General features: G+C 49.4%; 2 protein-coding genes across 2 annotated transcripts; both read right to left on the bottom strand.

Annotated features, from left to right (window-relative positions):
- cnmd (chondromodulin) lies at positions 1-9,064 on the bottom strand. The gene is made up of 7 exons (XM_076020693.1): positions 8,887-9,064; positions 8,586-8,723; positions 6,934-7,074; positions 6,109-6,222; positions 3,898-4,048; positions 2,485-2,612; positions 1-943 (listed from the first exon to the last, which is right to left on the bottom strand). The coding sequence occupies exons 1-7, from the start codon at positions 8,956-8,958 to the stop codon at positions 719-721; spliced, it is 969 nt and encodes a 322-aa protein (XP_075876808.1). The 5' UTR covers positions 8,959-9,064; the 3' UTR covers positions 1-718.
- A 3,670-nt stretch (positions 9,065-12,734) lies between these two features.
- On the bottom strand, positions 12,735-16,834 carry LOC142884785 (protocadherin-8-like). Its single transcript, XM_076020680.1, has 3 exons — positions 14,071-16,834; positions 13,748-13,973; positions 12,735-13,651 (listed from the first exon to the last, which is right to left on the bottom strand). The coding sequence occupies exons 1-3, from the start codon at positions 16,528-16,530 to the stop codon at positions 13,296-13,298; spliced, it is 3,042 nt and encodes a 1,013-aa protein (XP_075876795.1). The 5' UTR covers positions 16,531-16,834; the 3' UTR covers positions 12,735-13,295.
- Positions 16,835-21,383: the final 4,549 nt, after the last annotated feature.

Below are 21,383 nucleotides of genomic sequence, written 5' to 3'. Positions count from 1 at the left end.
TCAGATGTACTTAGAAAAGTTTATTCAGAGCTATTGCACTTTGAAGAGTCTGGTTCCGTGAGGAAAATACATTAAAGGATGAAAGATGGTGAGAGATGGTGTTCTGGACATTATTTTAATGAAGAGATGTGAAAGTGCAGGAGTGGGAGAGAGGAGTGAAGAGTTCAGTGACTGCTGCGCGAGCCGCTCGGCTGCTGCTAATAACACACATTTATTTACACTGAAGAGCAAAAGAAAACGATTACAAGCTCTATAAATACAAGCTTTTTATCTTTTTTTTAAGTATTGTTTTTTTTTTTTTTTTTGGAAGTTTCCCTTACAACTTCCCCTTTTAAGTTTTCCCCTACAGATAAACCCTCCCGCCCCAACATTGGAATCGATGCAGAATGCGAAGGCACTGAATTAAAGATGGCCAGCGTTGAATGTTTGATATGATAACCGCTGTTCTCCCGGCTGCACGTTGTGCCGTCGTCCGGAAGGATGCGAACCCACATCAGGTATGTTTCTTTCATGAGACAAGCTGTGCCGAGCGCAGCCCCTCCAGCCGGATCGCAGCCATCCTACACCCCCCCGCCCGACTCTGAAACTGATGCTGCTGCTCGTCCGTCTGCTCCCCTCCCCCTTCAACTCCCCCACCCTATCTTTTAGTCTTGTCACTCCCTGTCCCTCCCTCCCTCCCTCCCTCACTCCCCCCAGGTGGGCGGGGGTCTCGGGGCCTCTACACCAGGCCCAGGATGCGCGCCACCCACCAGTTGCAGGGCATGATGACCCGGCAGGCCACCCTGCAGCCACGGTAGTGGTAGGGCCAGGGGTGGTAGCCCCCCAGCGGCTCGCAGATCCTCTGGCAGTGGGTGTAGCTGCGGCGGCACTCGGAGCAGCACACGCCCTGGTGGTCCAGCATGGGGTCGATGTTCATGCTGCCCTGCTCGCCCTCCAGGCCTCGCTGAGTGGAGACACACACACACAAGCAGAGAGAGAGCGCTGAGGTTACTCCTCTGAGTACTGTAGAAGTCACTCATCACTGGGGGTTTCACCCCCGTGGTTTCTTCTCCTGTGGACCCAACAGGAAGAAGGACTTGGTTCTGTTTGCATTTACATTGTCGGCTCTCTTGAAAGAGGACTGAGTTCACTTCCCGGTCCTTTAGCTTTTGCACTTTAAACTGGCACTGTCATGATAATAATAACAATAATATCCATCCATCCATCCATCTTCTATACCCGCTTATTCCTATTCAGGGTCACTGGGCTCTGCTGGAGCCTATCCCAGCTCACATTCGTCCGAGGCGATGTTGGTAAAGTGTCTTGCCAACCTTTGTGGCCTTTGACCGCCAACCTGTCAGTCACTGGCCAACCTGCTCTACCTCCTGAGCAACAGTCGCCCAAAACGATGGAAGCCCCAACTGGACAGGAAAACATTTTTCATATTTGAAGTTCAGACATTCAATTTTGGTTGTTTATTTTTGTCAGAGAATTCTGTCTGGTTGGTCTGGTTTAATTTGAAGTCAATGGAAATGACCCAGGTGTGAAAAACACCCTTACCATCTCTGACCAAGTCCATGTTGTACGCTGAATCACACTGGCTTCTGGATCAACCCTTTGTGATGTCACAAAAGGCGATCAGTAGCCAGTTGTTTCTGCTGAAGGTCCTGCACTGCTCCACTTTTAGCAGGAAACTAATCCAGCGAGCTAAATGTGCCGTTTCCAGGAGATCTGGGAGGAAAAATAAATATCCAGTCGTAACAGCGGCCGCGCTGAATCATTCTGTTCCCGGCTGCCTGTCTTGAGCAGCGGATGGCACACTCATTTTCAGGCCAATTAAAAATGGATTGTCAGCCACGCGGGAGGACGAGGGAGGAGGGGAAGTTGTCAAATGTGCAGAGTTTTTTGTTGTCAAATATTTTCATAGCGCTGGCTGGGCTGTTTACTTCCCGTCTCTGGTTGTCAGGAGCAGCGGCGTGCAGGGAGGGGCGGCGGGGGGGATTAGGGAAATGTGGGACCCGGGTAGAAATACGGAGGAGGGGGAGGGAAGGAGGAGGAGGACGGAGGGCACGGGAGGGCGTGAGTGTCAGGGAGAGTCTGTGTGTGCACAGCAGGCCAAAGGGGCCAGAGCAGACTGTGTGTGTGTGTGTGTGTGTGTGTGTGTGTGTGTGTGTGTGTGTGTGTGTGTGTGTGTGTGTGTGTTGGGGAGGTGTTGTGGAATTATTCATCCAGCCAGGATGCTGAAAGGAAGCCTTTGGACAGGCCCAGGAAGCCTCATAAAGGGAAAAAGCAGCCACCCACGCCTGCACTCAGATCAGCAGTGACAAGCCGGGCCGCGGCGCCATGACCCCGGCATCTGCCACTGTGGGAGCGCTGCTGAGGCCTCCTCTTCCTCCTCCTCTTCCTCCTCTTCCTTCCTCATCCTTCTCCTCCAGCAGCCCTCAGATATGAACGGACAGCCCCCCCTCGCTCCCCCTCCAACGCCATAAACAGCGCGTGACTCACCTGGTACGGGTTCTCCGGGTTGAACTCGGCCTCCACGTCCTCCTCCTCCTCCTCCGGCACGGCGGCTTGGCGGCGCTGGCGAGCAGCAGCGGGAGGAAGAGGGGCGGCCCTCCTCTTCCTCTGACCGCCTGCAAACACACGGCAGCCTCAATGTCTGACAGCCAGAGGAGGTATTTACAGTCTGAACTTCAAGGTCCAGTGTGTAAAATTTGGCTTGATTTAGGATTTTTTATATTGGTAAAAGCTTAACTCATTCCCCCTAAATACATTAATTAAAATGAATACTTGCAGTACAATAAAAGTAATTTGGTTTTCCTACCTTTAGAACAATCCCCATATATGTGTGTATATACACATATATATACATATATGTATATATATATATATATATATATATATATATATATATATATATATATATATATATATATATATATACACATATATATATATATATATACATATATATATTTACACATATATATATGTATATATATATATATATATATATATACATATATATATATATATATACATATATATATTTACACATATATATATGTATATATATATATATTTATATAAGAATATGCACAGAGCAATAACAGTCTTGCTCCTCGTGAGCTGCCAGTGTCCCAAATACAAAGCGTGCCTTAAGAATTTCACACACTGCATCTTTCAGTAAAAGTACAGGTTCTGAAGTGTATTTCAGTAAAAAATAAAAATATTTTTCTTTTTGCAATTAATTCAAACAAAAATATTTGTTGATAAGCCAAGGTACTCTAATATAATCTCCCTCTAAAATATGATCCAGTTTTATGTTCAACTACACATCATCATTCAAATGAGTTCCACTTTGAACAATAATTATGATAATAAATATCTTTCAAACACAAAATTAACAAGCATGTTTTCCAATGTAAGGAATAGAAAGTGCAGATACACATGCTAAATTAAAGTACAGATACCTGAAAAATCTACAGAAGTACAGTAACAAAGTATTTATACTTTGTTACCAGATTCAGGAGCTGATTGCACAGCTGTGTTTTTTGTTTTTTTTTTGGGCGGGGGGGGTTGTTGTTGTTGTTGTTGTTGTTGTTGTTGTTGTTGTTGTTTTAAGCCTTCAGATGGAAGTGGAGAATGAAATAAGTGACTTTTGACCCTCGCAGCAAGCTGAAAATTGTGCACGCTGGAGTGGCAGGGGACATCAAAGCGACTTTTCCTTTCTCCTCCTGGTGTCTTAAAGAACGGCAGTGTTAAATGGAAATCACTGAGGCCGTTTGACCCAGATCCTCCTAACGTCGCCTTAGAAGAAAAGAAAGAAGGAAGGAAAGAAAACAACAACAACCCTCCTGGCTTCTTCACTCTCGACATTTCCATATCTCTGGCTCAAAGCTCCCCCCGTTTGCTTACCGCTTGAGTAGGTGGGACGGAGCCAGAAGATTGGCAGCTCTCCACACAAGTCCTTTATCTTGTTGCTGAGGAAGGCAGAGTCGGTGAGAGGCGTGTCGGCCGCCACCCAGATCAGATCATCCTCAAACTTGGCGGGCATCACCTCGTCCTCCTTCGGTGGGCAGGCGGGCGAGAGGGGGGAGAGAGAATCAGAGAGGCCGTCATCAGCAGGAAACATGCGCACAGCATCATTGGCTGCCCAGGGGCGTCGCATCGCACTTGTTTTGTGGATCTTGTTACTAGCCGTCTGCTTGAAATAGCCCACAGTCTGCATCCTGTCCCAGCGCGATCTGCGTTAGCGCTGCTGCTGCTGCTGTTAGCATGCCTTCTAACAACACGAAAACAAGTAGTAGTGTAAAAAAAATAATAATAATAAGTAAAAGATTAGCGGCCTGCGGCCTTTTGCTACGCAGATTTCCTTAACGTTAACATTTAGCCGCGCACACGTTGTCACTGCTCATCAGGATCTGCGGGGCAGCCGGAGACCGGCTGGCCTAAATTTGCGTCTTTCCGCCGACAAGCTAATGAGGTTTCAGGAGGAGACGCCGTGTAAACACACGTCGTCTGAATCCATAGCCTGCAGGTACAAGCGTCGCAACTCAGGAGGGATGGGTTGTTATTTTTTTTTTTGCCCGCAGGCGTTTCATTCCTGAGGCTTACGCTGCACGAGCCGCAGCCATGTTTAGAGAATGTTATCCTCTAACCTTTCAGAATTTTTTTTCTCTTCAGCTCAAATGATTTGCTGGAGGGACAAATAAAAGCCGGGGTCCTTCGCCCGATAAGAGTTTATCTGACCCACTCTCTCCGGCTGGCAGTGTGTGTGTGTGTGTGTGTGTGTGTGTGTGTGTGTGTGTGCGTGTACGCGCTTATCTAACCCATATTTCCCATCGCTCTAAATTATAGCAAATGACCAGCCTGCAGCAACCATTATAACAGCATCATCTTCTCCAGACACACACACGTACACACACACACACACACACACACACACACACACACACACACACAGTGCACAAACATGAACCAAACAATCGTTTATGGAGCAAAGAAAAGTAATAACACAAACGCTACACAAAAAGTAGAGCACAAACATAAAATAAATGATCTTTTATGAGGCAATAAGAGCAGGTCTGCATGATAATTAATCGCGTGTGTGTGTGTGTGTGTGTGTGTGTGTGTGTGTGCATGACGGCAGCGCTGCAGATGTGAATTTATGTGGATGCCGGGCTTTCTGCAGCGCAAAACGATTTTAATTATCAGACAGGCTTAATTGAGCAGTTACAGACCGTGTTGTGTTGTGATAGACATGCACGCTCACACTCACACAACCACACACACACACACACACACACACACACACACTCAGTGTTTCATTGCACTCCACAGTTGTGTTTATTGATCTTAATTGGGTCCACTGAGCTGTTAAGTGATCGGCAACCCGCACATTAGCTCGCCAAAGTGTCGCTCTGGTAAATTGTGCTGGTGGCTGTTTTGTTATACCATTTCTTAAAAGTGTGTCTGTGTGTGTGTGTTTGTGGGGGGTGTAATGATCTGATCCATTCCCTCTGTACCTGAGATCGCAGTAATGCAAACAACATTACACACAAGCAGCTGGACGCTGAGTATCTGCTATGTTGACAGTGTGAGGTTAATGGGTTCCATTTCAGAAACCGCTGGATCCTCTAGTCAGAAAATTGTGTGCTGAAACACCCCTTTGTGATGTCACAAAGAGCTGTGGCACCTCAACATCGCCTTCCAGGCCTTGGCTCCACAACCTCAGACCGCCTTCCAAAAATGTTGAAAGTTGAACAGAGCTTCACTTTTAGCACAGCCCAGAATTGCTGTAAACAGAGGGCTAAAAAAAAATAAACTTGTGTTTTTGTGCGAGGCTGCAAAATGAATATGATGTGAAAATAGACATAACCCTGACCCTATGATATACATCAGTGCCAACAACGTTCCTTGTGAAATAGTGTGCAATGAAAAAGACAAGCCTTCACAACAAAACAGCACCACTGAAGTTTTTACTCTAAACTGATGATAAACTGTTGTGTATTCCTAATCTTGTCATGTGATCTTACAATGTCTAAAATCATTGAATATTTCAGCTAATCAGCTCTTTTTAGTTTTGCATTGTGCGGAGCCTTACGGGGCCAAAGGTGAGGAACCCACCAGTTGGAAAGTCATGGACTCCTTGTTGAGGGATTCCACGTCGGGCAGACGAGCCTTCACCTGGGTCTTGATGTAGCACTTGTCTCCGCCGGAGAACCGGATGCCAGTGATGCCCTGGAGTGGCCACAGAAAGTGGCATGCAATGATGAAATAGGATCACAGCAGGTTATACACACACAGTTTTTTTTTTTCGTACATTTCAAGTTGGGGAAAGCCACAAAGATCAGTGATGTGTGTGTTTTAATCTGCAAAAAGAATGCAAAAACATTTGAGTTTTTATAAAGGGCGATCCACAGAGCGCCACCTGCAGTCGCCCAGGATGTGGATCTGTCTGTTATTTGCACTTTGTCGTCATCACGGTGTGACAAAGATGTGCGACTGCGTGTGACACCAGGAAGCAGCGACTATTATCAACCCTGTTGGTGGGATTCATTCTAACCAGTAGACGCTACATACTCTCCCACTGTGGGCCTTTAAAGGTCAGAATTATTATAGCTTACGAGGCCACGGCGGCTGTGTCACTTCTGATTGGCTGGTATGAGGCCGCTTTAATTAAAGGTCAAAAACCACCAGTCCGAATTTAATGAAAAGCAGAGGAGGAGGGAGCAGGGGGGGTGTCCTGGTGCTGAATGGCCCTGGGGGAGGGGTGGGGACGGGAGTGACAAGATAATCTCCATGGGTCAACAGATGTGATCGCCGATCTTCTCCGGTCCTTCCAGGTGGATTACGGGCCTGTGTGTTGACGTCGGGATGTCGGGATGTCGGGATGTCGGGGTGTCGTGACGTGTGGACGTGGGAACGTCAGGATGTCGGGGTCGGACTCACGATCTGGAAGTCGTGGACCTCCACGGCCTCGTCCGGCCCGCTGCCCGTGCTGAAGCGCTCCATGTTGTTGGCCGCGTCGATCTCCATGGTTCCCTCCTCCACCTTCCCATTGATGCTCATGCTGTAGTGGACATTGTAGACCTGCACACACACACACACACACACACACAAACGAAAAGCAAACACACACTATGTCAGCATGGCATGCATGGTATTCTGTGAGTCGGCCAGCTCCTGTCTCACCCCCCACCCCTCCCCCTCCAGCCTTTTCTCACCCCTTCCCCCCCGCACGCCCTCCACCTCCGTGACTTCTCCCACACACGTTGGCCGTTTCGTCTCTTTCCAGGAATTTTTTTCTCTGCTGCAGTCTGATGAGCTGTCGGTTCACACCCGGTCAGTCAGTTGGAGGTAGAGAGCGCGATCCATGCCTCTGTTTTTCCAACTCCACAGTGGCGGAGAAAAACAGCAGGTTTTTCACTTCCTCATCTCTTGCACCTCTCGCCCCTGGAGCATCAGCCGGACCGCAGAGGGCCCCTCCCTACCTCCCCTGCCTCCCTCCTCCTCACCCCCCCACCTTCTTATCCCCGTCCACCCTCATGGCAGGATCCTCCAGCACACACACACACACACACACACACACACACACACACACACACACGACACAAGGCCTCCATTCAGACTGCGCCATGAAACCGGAGCGTTTAATTTACTCTTTTGCTGTTTGCCTTCTCTGTGGGGAAAAAGAGAGAGAGGAGTCGCTCAGCACAGAGTTTCCCTTCAAGTCAAAAGAAGCTAAACATGTCACTGCAGACAAGTTCATTTAAACTAAATGAATTAAAAAGAATTGCTTCAATCTGGCAACGCCACATTCTTTTTTGACAGTCTCATTCAAGAAAAAAAAAAGAAAGTTGTGAGAGTGGAGTGTTGAGTGCGGCAAACAAACGGAATGCTCTATCAGGCAGGGCAGAATTGGCCTGACTTTTGATTCCGAGTCCTGAGGGAGAGCACGGAGATGATTGGGGTGCTGAGGGCGGCTCCACTCTGAGCTTCTCTTTGTTTGAGGCGGGGAAAAAATAGAAAATCTTAGTGCGGGGATGTTCACAGTTTATTTTGAAACTCCTCCTGGCTTTGACACTCCGCACACGTCGATGTTCAACACTTATAATTAGCTGCATCGCGCATCATTTGGAGCAGGCGTGGGCAAACTTTCTGAGTGGTGAGCAACAATGGGTTTTAAAATTTGAGAGAGGGGCCGGACCAGGAGCAGATGGATGGAGTGTTTTGGTGACCCACCACATCGCAGAGAAAAATATATCATGTAATATGTAGAGAACGTGGTTGAATGCCAATTGAAAATAAACAGAAGTTGCAACAAAATATTTTCTTTGAAGCCCCACAGTGTTTAGCTCTTTATTGAAATTACTGAAAATGCTGAAAAAGTTGATGAAATGCAGCGATTTTATGAGTTACTTACTAGGAATTTAATTGTTTTAAGTTCGGCGGGCCGGATTAAAAAGCTTAACAGGCCTTGCCTCGTTTAGAGCAACCTCTGGTATGCAACCAGAAAAAACAGAAAGGACAAATTTTACCGGAGCAGCCGACTGTGCGGCAGAGCCCCTCTCCCTTGTGTGTGGCCTCCTTGTGGGTCTTACGTGTTTCTCGTTGTTCCAGAAGTAAAAGGCTCCGACGGCCCCGAGCAGCAGCAGCAGGGCCCCAGCGATGAGTACGGCGATCCCGACCTTCAGCAGGCGGCTGGTGGCGGCGGGCTTGACGGCCACGGCCGAGTAGGCCTGCGGAGGGGAGGGAGGGAGGGTTGTGAACGCAGGCGAACAGCATTCACGACTCTGAGCCCCCCACGCCCCAACAAACCCACCTGCTCTGTCACACATTGCAACTGATCATGCAGCCTGTGTTAAAAATAGATGTAAATGGACAAATGAATGAAAAGCTCACCGGGGGCATGAACTGCTGCAGGTCTTCAGGTCCCGCCGAGGCGATCGGTACTTTCTCTGAGTTGCCGGCCATGACTGCAGCCAAACACCTGAGGAGACCCCTGTCCACTACCACACTCCCTCTCTCCCTCTCTCTCTCTCTCTCTCTCCCTCCCTCTCACTCTCTCTCTCTCGCTCACCCTGTCTCTCTCTCTCTCCTTCCCTGTCTCTCACCCTCCTTCTCGCTCCCTGCCTCCCTCTGTCGTTCCTCCCCTCTCCATCTCTCCCCCCACCTCTCTCTCACTCACTTTCTCTCTCTCACACACACAAACACACACACCCACTCACAAACTTTCCCCCTCCCTCCATCTCTCTCTCTAGTAGGGGGACGGGCAGACGGACACTAGAGCACCTTCACACACACCCTCGCCTCCTGTTGGAAAAAATGTGGCCCCGCTTAGTTTCAATTTTAACCTCTTCTTCCCTGAGCCCTCTCTGAGGCCTGTTCTCGATAATTGACCTGCTCAGAATAAAAAGGATATACAGTGGGGCAAAAAAGTATTTGCCAGACTTACCAATTCCTCAAGTTGTCCCACTTAAAAAGATGACAGAGGTCTCTAAAGTTCATCATAGGTACACTTCAACTGTGAGAGAGAGAAAGTAAAAAAAAATTAAAAATCAAGGAAATCGCATTGTATGATTTTCAAAGAATCTATTTATATAATGGTGCAGAAAATACATTTTTAGCACCTACAATCAAGCAAGAATACTGGCCGTCTCTGACCTGTTACTACTTACATTAAGAAGCTCTTCTTTTCCTCCACTTGTTACCTGTATTAATGGCACCTGTTTGAACTCTTTATCTGCATAAAAGACACATGTCCTTCAAAGTGTCACACTGCAACTTCTCCACCATAGCCAAGATTGCACACCTGCACAAAACTGGGATGAGCCAATCTACAATAGGCAAGCAGCTTGGTGAGAAGAGATCAACTGTTGGAGCAATTATGGGAAAATGGAATAAATACAAGATCACTGACGATCTCCATCGACCGGGGACAAGATCTCACCTCCTGGGCTACAAATGATCTTGAGAACGGTGAGGAAACAGCCCAGAACTACACGGGGGGAACTGGTCAATGACCAGTTCAGAGAGCAGGGACCACAGTAACAGAGGTTACTATAGTAATACACCACATCGTCACGGATTAAAATCCTGCAGTGCTGGAGAGGTCCCCCTGCTTAATGTCCAGGCCTGTCTAAAGTTTGCCAGAGACCATCTGGATGGAGGAGGATTGGGAGAATGGCTTGTGGTCAGATGAGACCAACATAGAACTCTTTGATATCAACGCCACTCGCCGTGTTTGGAGGGAGAAGAATGCTGAGTTGAGCCCAAGAACACCATACCCACTGTGAAGCATGGGGGTGGAAACATTATGCTTTGGGGCTGCGTCTCTGCAAAGGGGACAGGACAACTGATCTGTATTAAGGAAAGGATGAATGGGACCATGTATCGTGATATTTTGGGCAAACACCTCCTTCCATCAGTGAGAGCATGGAGGATGAAACGTGGCTGGATAGAAAAGCATTTCAGGGTTCTGGAGTGGCCTAGTCCTGTCCAGTCTCCGGACCCTTAATCCAATAGAGAATCTCTGGGGGGGTTGAAAGTCTGTGTTGCACAGCGACAGCCCCAAAACATCACAACTCTTGAGAAGATCTACATGGAATAATGGGCCAAAACACCAGCTACAGTATGTGCAAACCTGGAGAAGATCTACAGGAAACGTTTGGCCTCTGTCATTGCCAACCAGGGTTACATTACAAAGTACCTATGATTGAAGGGCTGGGTTGTAAAAATTAATTTTACTTCATTTAAGCATCACTGCGGGTCTAATAATTAAATAAAATTAATGAATTTGAAAAAACTAAATACAAATGAATATCCCAGATCCATACATCATCCCCTTCAAATAAAAAACATGCAAAAGTATTATGTTAGTCTCCAAAATAAATGTAATTATTCAATCATATGAAAACCAAATATCAAAAATTGCTTAGCTGTTGCCTTCCTTGAGTCAGTGGAGACCAGTAGACCACATGCTAGCAGATGCTGTGTGCTAGCATGCTAGCAGAGGTCTTGTTGATGAGGTCTTCTACGTCACATCACATCAGCTTCCTCCATATTCATTGGCAAAGCCTCCTCTCGGGTTAATATAATTTATAAGTCATTATTTCCCCCAACAAAGACAAGTGAATCTTCACAAAATAGCTTAGCTTAGCAACATTAGTCTGTGACACACTGAACGCTATGCCATCTGGAAAGAACGTGCTTCCAAGTGGCCTGCTGGGAGACGTTGTTCTTTAATCGTCGCTTTTTTTTTTTTTATCACGGTGGATAAAGTTTCTGCACACAAACAACAAAGCTAATACAAAATTTCTGGTCATGTTTTCAGAGAGCGAGTTGGATTTTCTTTTGTGTGTGTGTGTGTATTCTGTCATCCAGATTGGTGAATATCAGTTGGATTTGAATAAAACTGTAGTACTGTTGGAATCTTTGAAGTCTGTGCTTTCCAGGACGTGTATTGATTTGTTGTTTCCGTGATCCTGCTGCCACTCGTTTATTTTAGTTTACATTGTTGTTGTGGTTTCGATCCCTGCTGTTTTGATTGCTTCGTGTTTTAACTGTGTCTGATTGTTATTGGAATTCTTATATATCGCATATATTTATTCAAGGCAGACGGGGCTTATAGGTGAAAATGCCTCTGCTCCTGCCGCTTTGGGTAGAACTTTGCTGCGCTGCATGCCGCCACTGATCTGGACAGAGATTTTTTTTTTTTTTACTTTCTTTAAGCAAAGCCTCATTATATTCTCTTTGAAGATCTCATTGGCTGCTGCTTGACGCTCGTTATCATCCTCTGAGGGTTTTTATTTTATTTTTAATTATTCTGCCTTGGACAAATTAATAAGAGGGAGGGAAAGGGTGAAACTGTCTCCTCAAATACCCCCCCTTCCCAACCCACATGCCTCCACAGACTGTCAGAGGTCAAAGGTTACTCCTGCGGAATGTAACACGCTGTCTCCAGTCTTTGCATTAAAGCTAACGCTAAAAAGGTGCAGTTAGCCGGGCAGGCTCGAGCCTCTCTCTTATCGGCTACATCTTCCTCCGGCTCTCTGCGTCCACTGGCCGTTAAGAGAAAAGTCCTGCCCCCGTGAATAATAATTGAGGCACGACGTCAGAGTGCAATTTGGCACTCGGACAAAATGCCTTCTGGCAGAAAAAGTGCAGGATTTAATCTGAACCTCACGTCCTCTGACAGACAGAACCCTGTACTGATCTAATTTGTGACCAGACGGGCTTCCTTTGTCGTTTTGCCCTGTTTTGAATTCACTTAAAACGCACATTTACGCTCTGTTAGTCTCTCCTCCGTGAACCACCGTGCAGGAGGATTATGAATCTTACGGTATTCCCAAACATGCAGGATTTAGCTGAGAAAGGCAGATTTAAAGTCAAAGTAGCTGTGGCCCACCCCACCCCCTTCTCTCTCTTTCTCTTTCTCTCTCCCTTCTTTCTCTCTCTTTCTCTTTCTCTCTCTTCCTCTCTGGTGACAAAGTGATTTGCTCAGAAACCTTAGCGTATTCTCTGGCACCTCACCAGCTCAGCCGTATCCACCAAAGGGTGGAAGGAGAAAAAAAAAAGTGCTCGGTCGACCTTCGGTGGGTTGCAAGGACAGAGAGAGAGGCTCACTGCTGCATAAACAGCACCGCCTGTTGGCTGCTAATAGTGACTGATGCTCCTTCTGCAAGGCGTTTCTCAGACTTCTCTCTCCAGTCTCTCACAGCAAAGACATCACATCAACAGTTTTCACAGAGCAGTATTTTAAATTTTATTTTTTTGTCAGAATATCGCGACACCTTAAAAAAATCTGTACAATCATTTTTTATTGCAGTCAAATAATTTTATACATCGTTATCAACTTGATGCATTGTGTTTCACCAGCCCCTTTTAAACGGCACCGTGTGGGGCCTTTTTTTTTTTAAATAGTCAGCGTGCTTAAAGATCAATAATTACAGTCCGTATGTACATATCTTTTCTTAATTATTACTTTTATAAAAAAATAAAATCTCTGTATGTACAAGACTTGCATATAGCACACTTCATGTCCAACAAAATGTCCTTCAAAAGTGATTCAAAGATCGTCCAATGCGACTTCTTTTCTCTTTGTTTTCTCTTTGATGTTTTTTTTTTTTTTTTTACAGTGAAACAAAAATATGGAGATAAAAAGTCACATATGCACACTCTCTCCACATCAACTCCCAGAAAAGTCATTCTCATTGTCAATGAAGCATAAGTTAAAAATTTGATTACAGTGTAAAGTTCTTGGAGAGCGAGCAGGTGCGTGTGCAGCGTCTCTCCTCTAGCCGCGCTCCTCTTTAGGCCTCGTTGTTGTTGGGGCAGTGTGTGGGGGTCGGGGTGTAGACCGGCAGGGTGACCTCGCTGATCTCCTGCACCCTGAGGGGCCTGGGCGGGGTGACCAGAACGTAGTCGTACTCCCTGTGCAGCACCTTCTCGTACACGCTCTGCAGCCCCACCGTTTTGGGGATGTGGGCCTGGTAGAAGTTGTCCCTGCGGTTGGGGTCTCGGGGCAGGGAGGCCGTCTTGGGGAGGCTGCTGAAGGAGGAGAGCGTCGGGGCCGGAGACGGTGCTGCGTTGGCCCGAACTGCAGAGGGGCTCCAGCAGCGGTCCGAGTGACCCAGAACCTTACATTCACTGGTGCAGGCCCACAGAGCTGCCAGGTGACAAGAGAGGAGAGCAGGGTCACACGGAGAACCAGACAACATTGAACAACCAGCATTTATTTGCCAGTTCTTGTCTATTTCCTCACCATTTTGGCCACCCATGGGGGGAACCACGGCACCATCCTTCTTCATGCCGGCGTCCCCGCTGACGTCACTGTCGCTGTCGTTGAAGTCACTGTCCCCCTTGCCGCTGTCTTTGCCGCTGAAGGCTGGATCCCTGGCAGAGATGGTGGTGTAAGAGTTGCCCTTCCAGATGGTGATGGGCCTCACCGCCTCTTTGCCGTTCCCATAGCCGGGCAAAGTGGAGTATCCCTGCAAGGAGGAGACACGAAAACAAGAGGTTAGTGTCCGCTGGGTGACTCGTGAGTGCATTAAAAACTCCGCCCCTCCTAAACTCGGCGCATCTCACCTCGTGTTTGGCCCCTCTCTGCTTGCTGTTGCTGTCCGAGTCGTACACGCAGGGCACCTCGCTGCCGTCCTCCGAGGCCGAGCACATGTCCACGCTGCCGCCGGGGTGCGCCGGGGCAAAGCTGCCCGGCTGGCTGCTGTACGACTGTCCGTCAAAGGCGGGCCCGCCCCCGGCGCCGTGCAAGGGCAGCAGCGGGTTGTCCGCCACGTGGTTGCGGCCCCTCTCCAGCGTGCCCTTCTCCCCGTACGAGTCGCTGTCCTCTCCGCTCTTGTCCCGCTTGCGCCCCTTGCAGGTGGTGGCGATGAGGATGATGGCGAGCAGCAGGAGCGTGCAGCTCCCCGCCAGCACGACGATGATGACCACGGACAGGTCCCACTGCGCGCTCGCCTCGTCCCCGCCGCCCACGCTGCCGGACTGGTACACCGTCCTGTCGCTCGGCGGGGAGCCGGCGATGATGAGGAAGTGGAGCGTGGCGGTGGAGGTGAGCGCGGGCCTCCCGCCGTCGCTCACCGTCACGGTCACGCTCAGGGTCTCGTCTACGTCGTGGCTCAGCACCTGGTTGAGGTAGATCTCGCCCGTGGCCTTGTTGACCGAGAAGACTGAGGGCTCGCCGGTGGCCAGGGCGAAGCTCAGCTCCGCGTTGGCGCCCTCGTCGGCGTCGCGCGCCTCCACGCGCGCCACGACGTAGCCGCTCGGCGCGTCGCGCGGCAGCAGCACCTCGGCGGAGCCGTTGTTGAGCGCCGGCCGCGTGATGAGCGGCGAGTTGTCGTTCTGGTCCCCAACGCGCAGGTACACGCTGGCGCTGCCGGTCATGGGCGGCGAGCCGCCGTCGCTGGCCGAGATGCGCAGCTCCAGCTGCTTCATCACCTCGTAGTTGAAGCTGCGCAGCGCGTACAGCGAGCCGCTGGCCGGGTCCAGCGACACGAAGGTGGAGATGGGCGAGCCCATGAAGTAGGTGTCGGCCAGCTTGTAGGTGACCTTCCCGTTTGACCCCATGTCCATGTCGCGCGCCACCACCGTGGTGATGTACGCGCCGGGCGCGTTGTTCTCCACCACGGACACATCGTACACGGGCTTGCTGAACACGGGCGCGTTGTCGTTCTCGTCCGTCAGCCTGATGGTGTACTGGGTGATGGTCCTGAACGGCGGGGAGCCCAGGTCCTCCGCCACCACCGTCAGGTTGTACTCGGGGATCTTCTCGCGGTCCAGCGGGCTCGTGCTCACAATCATGAAGCTGTCCTCGTACGCCTGCTGCAGCCGGAAGTGGTCGTGTCCGTACAGCGTGCAGTGCACCTGCCCGTTGGCGCCCGAGTCCCTGTCCGAGGTGCTGACCAGAGCCACGAAGCTCTCGCGGGCTGCAGCCTCCGTGATGTACGCGATGCCCGCCGTGATGGAAGTCATGGGGGTGATGGAGATCTCTGGCGCGTTGTCGTTCACGTCCTGCACCTGCACCACGATCTTACAGATGGCCGGGCTCGGGTTCGGACCCAGGTCGGTGGCCTGGACGTCAAACTCGTACGTGTTCTTACTTTCAAAGTCGATCTGGTTCTCCAGCGTGAGGCGCCCGGTCTTCCTGTCCACTCTGAACAGCTGGCGGATCTCCGGGGGCACCTGGTGGCCGAAGCCGTACACCACCTCTCCGTTCAGCCCCTCGTCCGGGTCCTCCGCGTTCAGGTCCAGCAGGAGGGTGCCGACCGGCGCGTCCTCCGGCAGGTCCACGGAGAAGCTGTTCCTGTCGAACACCGGACTGTTGTCGTTGTAGTCTTTCACCTTGATGTTGACGCGCGTCGTCCCGCTGCGGGACGGGTTGCCACCGTCCATGGCGACCAGCTCCAGCGCGTAACTGCCCTGCGTCTCCCGGTCCAGCTCCTTCATCAGCACCAGCTCCGCATATTTAACCCCGTCGGCCCTGCTGAGCACGTCGATGGAGAAGTGGCTGTTGACGGAGATCTGGTAGCTTTGGATGTAGTTCGCGCCCACGTCGTCGTCCACGGCAAAGTCCAGGGGGATGCGCGTGCCCACCGCCGTGTTCTCCGAGATTTCCAGACTGGACTCCTTGCGGGGGAACTGTGGCGAGTTGTCGTTGATGTCCTTGACCTCCACCTCGACGTGGATGAGCTTAAACTGCTCCTTGGAGAAGCTGACCACGTCGAAGGCGATCAGGCAGTGCAAGGTGTGCTTGCAGATGCGCTCCCTGTCGATCCTCTCGCCGATGCTCAGCTGCCCGTCGCTCTCCCTCAGCCGGATGAACGAGGAGTTGAACTGTTTCATCATCCGGAAATTGTTCCTGGAGCCGCCCGACGAAGTGGAGATGTCTTTGGCCAAGTTTCCAATCACCGTCCCGGGTGCGTCCTCCTCGAACGTCTGATATTTGATGGTCTTTCCTTGTGTGACAGCAGCCAGACTCGCCAAGGAGACGCACATCAGCGCCAGCAACCCGTTCCACCCTTTTCCCCCCATCTTGACACCTTCTCTCCAAAATTAATCTAAAATAAAAAATATATATCTATAAGAAAAAAGAAGGAGCCAAGTGTCCGGTGCTGAGTCCGAGTTAAAGTTTAAACAAAGTGCATAAATCTACTCCTCCCTCCCTCTGCTCATCTCTCCTGGGTTTATTCTTTGGGATAGAAGCTGATAAATATTCCATATGTCTTTCAATGCGCACTGTGGATGCGCTCCTCTCACTCTCCCTCTCTTTCTCTCCTCTCTCTCTCTCTCTCTCTCTCTCTCTCTCTCTCTCTCGCTCTCTCTCTCTCTCTATTGGAGGTGTGCTGCTCTCTCAGCGCAAGAGGGCTGCAGTGTCTGCGGGAGGGTTTATACGGCGGGGCATGCAAATGAGCCGCACTGTGACCAATCCCAGCCTTGAGAAGAGGGGAGAAAAAGAGGGGGACTTGTGAAAAGACTTCTAAACCCTGTTTAGAGATTCCTGGACTGTGCGCAGAAACTTGGCTACCAGTATGTGGGTCTAAAGTGAGGGGCTTGATTTAATACTGCCATACCCCCCCGCCCCCCACCCCCACCCCTTTGCTCGCTTATGTTCCCGGGGCTGTTAAATGAGTCTGCGCGCCGACACACGGGGGAGCGCAGAGATGCGCAGTGTCCCTGAGCTAGAGGACAAAAGGCATTTGAATGGGAGTTCGTGTTTGGGATGCTGTAGCCTTACAGGCGCGCTTAGAGTCTTGGGAGGGGGAGATTTACGCGCAAATGCTGTCAGGTTGGATCCCCGTGCCTGCACACGTGTCCCCATGCCGCCCCATGCAGCTGAGCCACGGAGCCCTCACCCCAGCGATGAGCCGCCTCTCTGACCTCCGCGGCTCAGATTTCACCAGAATATTTCATGACTTGTGACTTTCTCCACATCTCTTTTCGGTCTGACTCGTCGTGACGTGCCCATATCGTCGCGCATCAGAGTGAAGAGGTAGAGCTTGTAAGGGATGCTACGAGTACAGGGGCTCACAAAATGAGCCGTGACTATAAAATAATCACATTGTGCTATTTTTTTTAAGCATTGCCCATTAATGAATCTCTTAACAGAAAACTACCATCTTCTATTGTTCGTCCAAGTTCAGTGCGTTGTAATTCAGCAATTGTTTGCCTATCAGATCATATCTGAAGCTTAATAAGGGGCTTCTGTGTCCTCTTAAACATTTAATTCTAATGCACACTCACTCAGATCAGATCACGAGACGTCTTGTGCGCAAGAGTGGGATTTTCTTTCTCCTCTTCCTCCTCTTTTTTCCCTCTGATTAAAGCCGGTGTAACGGCCCAGTTTGACATGGGCTGTACTTCATGGCCTCGCCTGCCAGAACATTGAGGCGCAGGTGAGGTAGACACACACACACACACACACACACACACACACAAAAGGAGAGGGAAACACACACACACACAGGCGGTCATGCACACACTCATGCAGCCCACAATGAGCCCGTTACAAATGGGATTTGGCTGTAAACGCAGGGGGGGATTTATCAGGATTTCAATGGTGAGATTATATCAAAGGCGTATGAAGCCCTCGTTAGTAGCAGCGGGATAATGGCATGGCAGGGCCTCCCTTTGCAGCGGGCATTGTGGCCCCTGAGCCGGTCTGTGGGGACCCCAACCCCTGCTGCCTCCACACAGCATTGCGCCTAAACGCGGCATAATGAGCCGGAGCCACATGCAGCCTTTGTAGCCAGTCTCCATCCTCCGTCCTCGACCCCCCATCCTCCCCTGCTCCCCACCCAGACCTGCCCTGCCCCAGTCAAGACTCCTTTCTTTCTGGGGAGATGTGGGATGAATTGGCCTGGACGTCGGGGTCTCTCCTATTAAAATACATTTAGAGAGCAACCAGGGGCCCTGTCACGGCTCCTGAAGAGATTTTCCCATTCTTCCATTGCGCTCTGTCTCTTCTGTCCTTTCCTCTCCTTCCTTTCTTAAATCCCTCCTCCCGCCCAAGCACACACACACACAAACACACACACACACACACACACACACACACACACACACACACACACCAACTCTCTTTTCAGGGGCAACACTTGCCTCGCAGTAGAAGCTAATATCAGTTGGCATGTTCTATAAAGAACCCATCTGCCACAGAAAGTCAAATAGGAGACACCTGAATGGACAACATCGAGTCAGGCAGCTTGCATAGTTAGACACAGTCAGGCCTGTCCCCACCGATAAGGAGACGTCATCCTGTGATTAATTAAGGACATCAGAGTGGATATTGTTGGAGAAACCGGCTGTTGGCACCACTTTACACCCAGACTTCTTTATGAATGTATTCCAAGCTGTCCCTAATTGGGTTATTAATTATTGTTTAATCATTTGTGCAGCCTTATAGCTCGGTTATGAGCTGTTAATGGGGACTTTTTTGGGTTGCCAGATTGTGCAGAGTCTTGTCCGACTGATAGGGCGCCACAGTTGGAGGCAGTAGGAATATAATGAGGGAGTGAGAAGGTTGGACTCCCGACATGCATTTCCTGCATGGGTGAATGTGTGAAATGCATTCACACTTTTGTAGCAGATTATATGATGAAACCAATCGTTTGAAATGGTTATGTTTTAAAGACGCAATTTTTAGAAAAGTGTTTTTTATGCCATACTCAGGAGTAACCTTCCATAAACAATTATCCAAAAACGTTATAGATGATCAGAAAACAGCGTATTTAGCTCTTTGTTTTTAGCAGACACTGAAATACTGGTGGGATTTCCGTTCCTGCTAAAACTGAAGATGATGCTCTAGATTAAACAGACAAAGCCATGAAAATCTAGCGAAGGAAGGGCCTTTTCTGGGAGACACGTTCATAGTTATTACTATCCAGTAAGTGAAATGTGGGACCTTTAATATGTAACTGCACATGTTCTTTTCCTCCAGCCCTGGCAATCATAGCACATGATTAGCAAATGTGACAAGTTGTAGAATGAGATTATTGGTTGTTGTTTTTGTTGTTGTTGTTGTTGTTGTTGTAGATACGGATGATTTTGTTGAGCCCGATCCAAGGGATCCCGCTTTCATTCCACAGGCGCCCCATTCTTGAATTCAAGAGAGGGAACCATTGAAGCCCGCTGGTAATGAGCTCACAGTGGAGGCCGTGTGAGAATCCCCGTGTTTATTGTCATTTCTTTATGCTTGTGGACTACACGGCATTGCATTCTGTCGCACGCACGAGAACGCGCGCACTCTCACACATACACACACAAAGAGAGAGAAAGAGAGAGAGTGAGAGAGAGCGCGAGTGTGTGTGTGTGTGTGTGTGTGTGTGTGTGTGTGTGTGAGAGAGAGAGAGAGAGAGAGAGAGAGAGAGAGAGAGAGAGAGAGCAATCAAAAGCAAATTACACCATACGTTGGGTCTCGCCTGGCGGATTAGACGTTCGCGCGCGTGCACTGCAGAGGAGGCAGGCAGCGTGTTTGACAGACACCACCGCCGCGGCGTCACCCCTCCCATCATAGAAAAAAAAAAAAAAGCAAAGCTGTCATCTGAAGGACACACACATAGACACAAACATACCTTTTCAAAAAAAGAGAGAAGGGCCAGGCTTGGTGGGGGCTGGGGGTTTCTCTCACGTGATCACCGTGTCAATCTCGCCCGTCTGCACGCGAGTTCAACAATAGCAGAATTAGTGAGAGTCTACGAAATCCCCCCCCATTCTTCACGCGGCGTATTAGCATTTTCTTTAACATATATAAATATATCTTTAGTGCGCCCCCCGCTCTCCCCCTCTCTTTTCTTTTCTCCCGCATTGTGCTCCCATTTGCTCTCGTGATCGGCGGGTATTCGGGGTGCGAAGCCGGTCGCCCGATCCCTGCCTCTTGTTGGGGCTTAACTCATTGAGATGGAAATGGGCGATTTGGTCTCTATTGTCCGGCAGATCAGCGGCGGAGGCAGCAGCAGGGTGAGAAAGGAGGGATGTGCTGGAGAGGGAGGGGGGAGTCTTAACATAATCGATCAGAGACCCCCACCCCCTCTCGCTCTCCCCCACCTCTCTCTCCCTCTCATCCCGCCTTCGCTTAACTCGCGTGCCATCACAAGCACAGAGCCCTAATTGGTTTCCAGCACTAATTATCCAATTATCGCCTCTCCACCGCAGAAGCGCACTCCAGGGCCCGTCTGACGGCCTCGTCCTCCACACTATTGATGGAGATGATTAGGAGTTGAATGCGCCCGGCGGCTCCTGAGTGCAACACTTGAGAGAGCCGCTGCGAACCAAAGGCCTCCTCTTGTTCTGTTTAGGGGGTCTCGGTTGAGGACGGCACTTCACTGACGTGCAGACACGCCAAAAAAAAAAAAACAACCGCATTGTCCCCTAACTCTTATCAAAAATGGACCGCGTGATGGAGGAGTGCGCAGGTTAATTAGCCTCCTTTGTGGGGCCATTAGGCATTAGGAGGTAAAATAAGGAGGAGACACAGAGTGTGGGGGAGCTGTGCAGGGGTCCCAACCCTGTCCACGAGAGAGATTAGTAAAATGGTCAAATATTGCTTGACATCTATCTATCTATCTATCTATCTATCTATCCAGCCCAAAAAGTGCAAAATGACTTTAATGACTTGGCGTTTTTTTTGGTTGTTGTTTTTTTATGTAACAGGGCCAAACCTTTGGTGTTAAGTCTTTGTTTTAATGGAGACAACATGGGCACGATTTTCAAGCCACAGTTCATAGTGTAATCCGATTTATTGCAGCGTGTTAATTTTTGGATAATTGTTACTAATATTTTGTATTGTTATTATTTACTGAAGATTTATTATTTGTTTATTTTTTATTTTTTTTTCAGTCAGTCCTACAAGGTAATGGTTCCTACCTGTAACGTGTGTCTAGGGGGAC

The sequence above is a fragment of the Nelusetta ayraudi genome, unplaced genomic scaffold, assembly GCF_046127955.1.
Source record: "Nelusetta ayraudi isolate G7.1 ecotype Tasmania unplaced genomic scaffold, CSIRO-AGI_Nayr_v1 ptg000011l, whole genome shotgun sequence".
Classification (NCBI taxonomy): Eukaryota; Metazoa; Chordata; class Actinopteri; order Tetraodontiformes; family Monacanthidae; genus Nelusetta; species Nelusetta ayraudi.
Note: the sequence above shows the minus strand (reverse complement) of the source record. Positions and strands in the feature narration are given on the sequence as shown.